At 34.7% G+C, this 7,548-nt stretch overlaps 1 protein-coding gene across 6 annotated transcripts in view; it reads right to left on the bottom strand.

Annotated features, from left to right (window-relative positions):
- The window catches only part of LOC106872432 (uncharacterized), a 124,647-nt gene that overhangs the window by 33,620 nt on the left and 83,479 nt on the right, over nt 1-7,548 (bottom strand). For 4 of the 6 annotated variants that reach the window (XM_052970205.1, XM_014919433.2, XM_014919434.2 and 1 more), the window contains one exon: nt 830-1,099. In XM_052970205.1, coding sequence (XP_052826165.1) covers nt 830-1,064 — 235 coding nt within the window. In that variant the 5' untranslated portion in view covers nt 1,065-1,099. Of the gene's footprint in view, nt 1-829; nt 1,100-1,196; nt 1,878-1,911; nt 2,904-7,548 lie in introns of those variants that run through there. The other 2 variants (XM_052970207.1, XM_052970208.1) reach the window with 2 other exon arrangements.

Raw genomic sequence — 7,548 nt, 5'->3', positions numbered from 1 at the left:
ATATATATATATATATATATATATATATATATACGACGGGCTTCTTTCAGTTTCCACCTACTAAATCCATTTACAAAGCTTTGGTCAGCCCAAGGCTATAGTAGAAAATACTTGCCCAAGGTGCAGTAGGACTGAACCTGGAACCATGTGGTTGGTAGGCAAGCTACTTACCACACAGCCACTCCTGTGCCTGAGTATATAAGTGATAAATATAATTTGATAAAAATTTGCAGTTTATTTTGATTAGAATGCCAGCATCAACAGTGCAAAACCTTTTACTGCAGTTTTCCTGCATTTAGTATCTCTGACTGCTACTCACTCTCACTCTATCTGTTGTTTTAGTTTCCCTGTATCAGTGTGACCACATTGCATTTTATTATATCTAAGATATTTATGGTGTTGAAACTATAATGATATCTGTTCAGTAGCTGAAGATGGAATGTATATGTTTTCATGTGCTTGCTCTTAGGGGTTTTTTTTTTTTCTTTTTTGTGTATGTGTCATTGTCAGTGAACCTTTTGTGTCATGGTTCTAAATAGTCCTTCATTGAAATTCTAGTTCTAGTAAGGTTAAATTTGTTTAAAGAGTTCTTAATTTTTTAGTTTATGGTAATTTTGTTGTATATATTATTCCATACATCGATATTGTGTAATGGCTCTTCATTAGGAATCTAATTCTGGTTTAAGGGTTATACTTGTTTAGGGGTTTCTAATTTATGGAGGCTTTGTTGCATATCTATTTATCTATCTATGTATTTATCTATTTACACACACACACACACACACACACACACACTACCTGACAAAGTAAGATATGAAAGCAAAGTTACCATTTTCTCGTTGTTTAATGTCAGCTGCTTTTTTCTCTTCAGCTATTTTCTTTGCAAGATTTATTTCAGCTACTTTCTGATAGACGTCTTTAATTTCATTTGCAGTAATCCCTGGGCTTTTGCTAGAGATTCTTGATGTGTACTTTGGGTTACATATTAGACTGAAATCATCTTCAGAATACTGGAATGCAGGGGGAAATAGTTCTTGAACCCAATGTTTTTGTGAAGACTCCATAATGTTGCAATGGATACACTTTTACACACTCAAACCTGTAAAATCAAAAAACATTAATGTTTTTCAAACAATTCTGGTATTTTTTTAAACAGCATGGTAATTAGAAAGATATAAAGATTTAGTGATGCTTACTTAATCATTTCTCACAGATATCTTTTCGCAAAGTTTCCTATGTGTTGCTGTGAAAATGGAAGACATGTGACCACATCTAATCAGGCAATATTGCTTATTGAAGAGTCTAACCTTCACTAGTTTAGCAGTGTCTATATATAAAATACTTTACTCTCAATAAGGTACAAACAAGCAATGGTGAAATCTATGTTTCAGCTGATAAAGCTTAACTTGTCAGAAACATTTGGAGATTGTCTCTGTTGCTTGCTCAGTCAGAAAACAGTATTATTTAATCTTAATATTTTTGCCTAATCACCACATTTAACTTCATTGTGGCTGTTTCAGAATGTTGACAACATTGAAAATAATCAAAGTTATCTCTGTGTTGCTTTATTCCCAATACTTCAGTTTACTTAACTGTAAACAAAATGGTAGAACTCACTGTTGAATGTGTCAGGAATACTTGTCTTAGATCTTCAACATGACAATCAAATTTCTAAACAGTCTTTCAATGACACAATACAAGAATGGGCTGAAAAGTTCATAGACAGACTATGAAGGAGTGACACCAGAGCTGTGAAATCTCGCATGCATTAATTTCAACCCTTCTTATTAATAACTATACTGTTTTTTTTCCAGCTAAACTGACAACTGACTGTTCAAATAAGACTTCAAAAGTAACTGGTGACTTCTCTTGAAAATCAACAAAATTTGGCATTATGGTGTTATCAAGTACCTGCAGCAAAAGGTTTAGGCTCCAAGGACATTCATGTTGACATGGTTGTTACATTAGGTTGTTACATTTATCAACAGTGCAAAAGCGGGCAGCTGAATTTAGGAGGGGAAGGGACGCTCTTAAAGATGACCCAAATTCTGGATGTCCTGCAACTGCCACCACTGAGGAAAACATTGATCATGTTCACTACATGATGATGGATGACAGGTGATTTACTTGACATGATGAAGGTTTCTGCTTGGTGGGTGCCACATCTGAGACCTGATCAAAAGTACACCAGGCTGATCATAAGGAAAAATCTGACATTCTTTCAGGCAGATCAAGCTGGTTCCCTTTCATCTACAAGGTAGGTGATGGCCTCAGTTTTTTAGGTTGCAAAAGGCATTGTGCTTATTGGCTATCTTCAAAAGGGTCACAAAATCAATGCCAACTTGCTGAGGTAGTTATGAAAGGCTATGAAGACAAAGCACCCAGGAAAACTGATGAAAAGGGTCTTGTTTTATCAGGATAATGCTCCAGCACAGAAGTCCCTAGTTTCAATGGCTGCTGTGTATGACTGTGGCTTTGAATTGGTTGATCATCCACCCTATTCTTCTCATTTGGTCCCATCTGACCATCATCTGTTCCCCAACATGAAAAAACACTGGGCTGAGAATCAGTAATGCAGTAATGATGATGTCATATCTTCTGTTGATGACTTTTATGACTAACAGGATAAAAAGAACTTCTTCACCAATAGTATCGAAGCACTGCAACACCAATGGAAAGAGTGTGTGAGTTACAAGGGAAAATGCATTAAGAAATAAACCTCATATGGTCACGTTCCATGTGGGTATCTTGGTAAGCTTATGAGCTTTTCAGTTGACCCACATAAGCTATGGCACTCACTCACACACACCCACACCTAAATTCAGTGATAGAAGGTCCATAATCCTTGTAGGCTCCCTTTTCGTTAAAATCAAATTTTGTAAATGAAGTAACCAATTTGCTTCAATCATAATCAGGAAGAGAGTCTGAAACCATTTTTAAAATCATTCATTTTAAGATTTTTTTTTTTTTGTTCTTTTGGTTTGAATTTTCAAATTAATAAAATTTTGATGACAAGTCAAAAGAGGAGACATCAATATAACATATTGATTTCAAATTTTGGCACAATGCCAGCAATTTCAGGGGTGGTGGTAAATTGATTATATTGACTCCAGTGCTCAGTTGGCATTTATTTTATCAATCCCAAAAGGATGAAAGGCAAAGTCAACCTCAACAGAACATAAAGACAGATGAATGATTGTAATTACATATTAAAAATTTTAATTCAACTCAATAAAGTTTCAGTATATTACAGAACTTTGATTTTAATTTAAATTTCAAAATATGATCCTTTCTATTTTAGATTTTGGACTTAGTAAACATTTCTGTTTCTTCAAATCAAAAATTTCCAACATTTTTAGCATAAATTTACATCAAGCATTTTGTAAATCTATTCTTGTCACTGAGAAACTGTTGAAATTATTTGGACTATCACATAACAACTATTCAAACTCTAATTGTACGGTATATTTCACATGAATTGTATAATGAATTATCACTGAATGTACTACTACAACACACGTCTGAATTAGACCAGAAATAGACAAAGAATAATATAGGACAGCCCACACACATCCACACTCTCCCCACAAAGCTTATCTGGTAAAGGAAATAACTCATTCAAAACAGTGTGGGAACAGATGTATTCTCAAATGAAGTACATTTTTATTTCTAGTTGTCTTATTTTGTTCATATAACTGTAATCAAATTTATAGTCTAAATTTCTAAGTTTTTATAAATCAGTAATTGTAAAGCTGTGAGGTGTCATTGACCCAGACAATACACATGTTACTGGCAATGATGGGGAATTCAACCAAACTATTGAACGAAATTTCTTCTAGAAAAGGCAACCTTGGAGTTGATCTCTCACTAAGGTGGAATCAATAACTTTTCAAACCAGCATGGAAAGAAAGAACTTTACAACCTGACTGGAGTTCTCTATCAATGCCAGACCACATGTCGCAAAAATGACATTGACGAAACTACAGGAGTTGGAGTTGGAAGTTCTCCATCATCCACCATAATCACCTGATCTTGCCTCCATTGACTACCACTTCTTCTAGAATTTGGATAACTTTTTGATAAGAAAAAATTTAATTCTGACAATGCTGTAAAACAGGCCTTCCAAAACTTTATTGACTCTAGATTGCCGAGCTTTTACAGTTCTGGGCTGGACAAGCTACCACTGAAATGGCAAAAGTGTATTGACAATATGGGTGCATACTTTGATTAATAAAACTATTCCTTGTATTTATAAAACATTAGCAAACGTTTTTTCTTTTCTACAAATTTCATACTTGACAACCTGATAGATAGATAGATAGAGAGAGAGGGGGAGAGGGGGGAGGGGGGTGATTGTATGTGTGCTAGTTTTTTGTAGAGTTGTGTCAAAGAACTGATCAAAGGTGGCTGTAGTAATACACCAAAGTTATTACATACAATACAGTCAACCAATGTAAGACAAGAGAATATACAAACTATGGAAACCAGAAGTGTATATGAAATATACAAAGAAACCAGAATGAAAGAAATTGGTATGTAATCAGGAAACAAAAATAGAAAATATATACATGCCAACCGATTACAACATTTTTGTTGTTCCCTTAAAACATCTGTTCTAAGACAAAGTTTACATCATAAACAATATATAAACATGGCTTAAATATGCTAAAATATTGCAAAACACCAATAATTTTTTTTTGTTTTTTTGACATATGTTACACCTTGTTGTTGTTGGTGTTTATTAATATTGCTCAAACAGCAGTTTGCTAAAAAGCAGAAGTGACATGTGGGACAAAATTGATAAAATCCAGGCTGTTGTTGTTTAGTGCTGATTCATTCCTGGCTAAGCAGATATGATCATAAACATTCAAACAATGACCATCCCTAAGGTCTAGTTACATAGAGGGAGGTAATTTCAGTTTGCTACAGTATTTAATCAAAAATCATCAGTCAGCATGAACTACTGATATCTTAATTTATTTTAAAATATTTCTGATTTTTGTGGTTATTGTCACTGTCTAGAATTTTGTTCCAGTTGTTTTCAAATTTGGTATATGGATTAAGTTTTGTATATTAATTATGAAAATGAAATTCATTTTCCCCATAGATTCATAATTAAAAAGGTATTAACCTTTAAAGTTTGCAAAATTTGGGTATTTTAGCCAATCAAAAGTGAATATTTTACACATCACCATGAATTCCATAGCTGATTGTGAAGAACTCTGTTTCCATAGTAACCAAAGATGCTGCGAATGTGCACAAGGAGTGTAGCCACCATGTGTTCTATAACTCTTTGCTTACATAACTGTAGGAATTCAATTCTAGAACCTTTTTCACTCTTTACTGTAGCTAGTTTAATGTTTTGACATGCCAGTGACACCAGCCTTTCTCGCTACTGTGACAGTTGATAGAAGAGGCAGTGAATACACTGTTTTCTGATTGGCAGAAAATTCTGAAAAACATCAAACTTTGAACACCTGTAACATTTTCGCAAAATTTTTATGGAATAAATGAATAACAAATTCAGATTCAGTGTCAAAAATTACATCTATATGACACATTAAAATTTTTTTTAAAAGATTCTGACATGCAGTGACAAAAACCACAAAGATCCAAAACATTTCAATTAAGGCCTATAATAGCAGGTCCTGCATGAAAAACCCATCACCTCAGTAACTTTTTAGATACCCTCTAAAAACTATTCCTGAAGCATATCAAAAGCTACATAAGGGATGGCCTACATATGCTCAATTACCTCCCTAAAACAATAAACAAAAACACCCTATTAGTATTCTTTGACATAGTCAATCTCTATTCTAATATCTCTCACAGCCTTGAAATAGAGGCAATTTAATTCTGGCTAGAGAATTACTCCCACATCGCATCAAAGAAGAATTTGTAATAGAAGGGCTAAAATTCATCTTGGAGAATAACTACTTTTTCTTCAAAGACAACTTCTATCAACAAAAATCAGGGACTGTGATGGGTACGAGAATGGCCCCCTCCTTTGCTAACCTAGTCATTGGATATCTAGAAATCAGTCTTTATTGTAAGGTACTAGAAAAATATGGCAACCCATTCTCCCTCTACATAGAAAATAACTGGAATAGGCATATGGATGACTGTTTCATTCTTTAGCATGAAAGTATAGAGCGACTTAAGGAATTTCAAGTACTTATAAATGGACTTGACATAAACATTCAATTTACAATGGAATATAGCCATCAACAACTTCCATTCCTCGACATCCTCATTAAGAAATCCAACAACAAAACAGAAATAGATATATACTATAAGCTCACAGACTCCAAGTAGTATCTACTGTTCAACTCATGCCACCCCAGACACACTAGAATGAATATCCCTTTCAACCTAGCAAAAGGGATTTGTACTATAGTTTCTAATACAAGCACCAGGGACACACGACTACATGAACTAAAGGATACACTCATTACCATGAACTACCCACCATTACTAATTGATATAGGCTTTCAACGTGCCCTACAACTCAACATCAATGAACTCAGACATCCCAAACTAAAGAAGGATTTACAACCAAAAGCCCTACCATACATCTCCACACACAAACCCCTTAACAATGAAGCCTTCGACACCATCCTCCAGAACATTCCTCTACTAAAAAGAGACCACAGAATGAATTAAATCCTCCAAATTCACACCATCAGAAAGAGCAAAAACAACCCAAATCTATGAAAAGTCTCCTAACAGAGAAGCCCAAGTACACTTGACAATAACACTGAAGCCGTCAGTAAAAAAATGTGAAAGACCTAACTGTGGTATATGCGTCAACCTGATTGAGGGGTCGGAGTTCTCTTTCAAACAGGGTCAATGTTTTACAGTGAAAAACAACTTTACATGTGCTTTGGAGAACCTAATATATGTAGTAACTTGCTCTGGATGTCAAGAGCAATACATAGGCCAAACCAAAAACAGTCAAAGGATGGCTCTACATAGATCTCAGACCAAAATTCGGGAATACAGAAAAATAGCCTTCAGTGAACGCATCAACATTTGCGCCACTAACAAACAATCCAACTTCAGAATATTTCCACTCTATAAATTTAGGGACGATGCAACCTGCAGTCAGCGTATTAACAGAGTCATATTTTATCACAAAATATAAACCCCTTTTGAATGAGACTACCACAAATGACACTACTACAAGGGCCTTAGAATAATACCCACACAAATATTAAAAATGATATATTCAGAACAGTCACTACCCATCAAATTATTCAGGACAATTCCAATCACTACTATTAAAACTACAACAGGTCACTTTTAGGTCACTTGACCATTTAAGAGTATTCCACCAACATCCTACTACTGTTATACCACTCTCTCCTTCTTCTTCTTCTTCTTCTTCTTCTTCTTCTTCTTCTTCTTCTTCTTCTCCTCCTTCTCCTCCTCCTCCTCCTCCTTCTTGTTCACTGCCTCAGCTACAACTGCTGTTTAAACAATCAAAACCAAGAACTCGAACTCTTATCAAACATTCTTTTAAGACTGCTACTACCTACTACCTGTTAC

The sequence above is a fragment of the Octopus bimaculoides genome, chromosome 8 (assembly GCF_001194135.2).
Source record: "Octopus bimaculoides isolate UCB-OBI-ISO-001 chromosome 8, ASM119413v2, whole genome shotgun sequence".
Classification (NCBI taxonomy): Eukaryota; Metazoa; Mollusca; class Cephalopoda; order Octopoda; family Octopodidae; genus Octopus; species Octopus bimaculoides.
The sequence above is the reverse complement of the archived record's forward strand: the minus strand, read 5'-3'. Positions and strand labels throughout refer to the sequence as shown.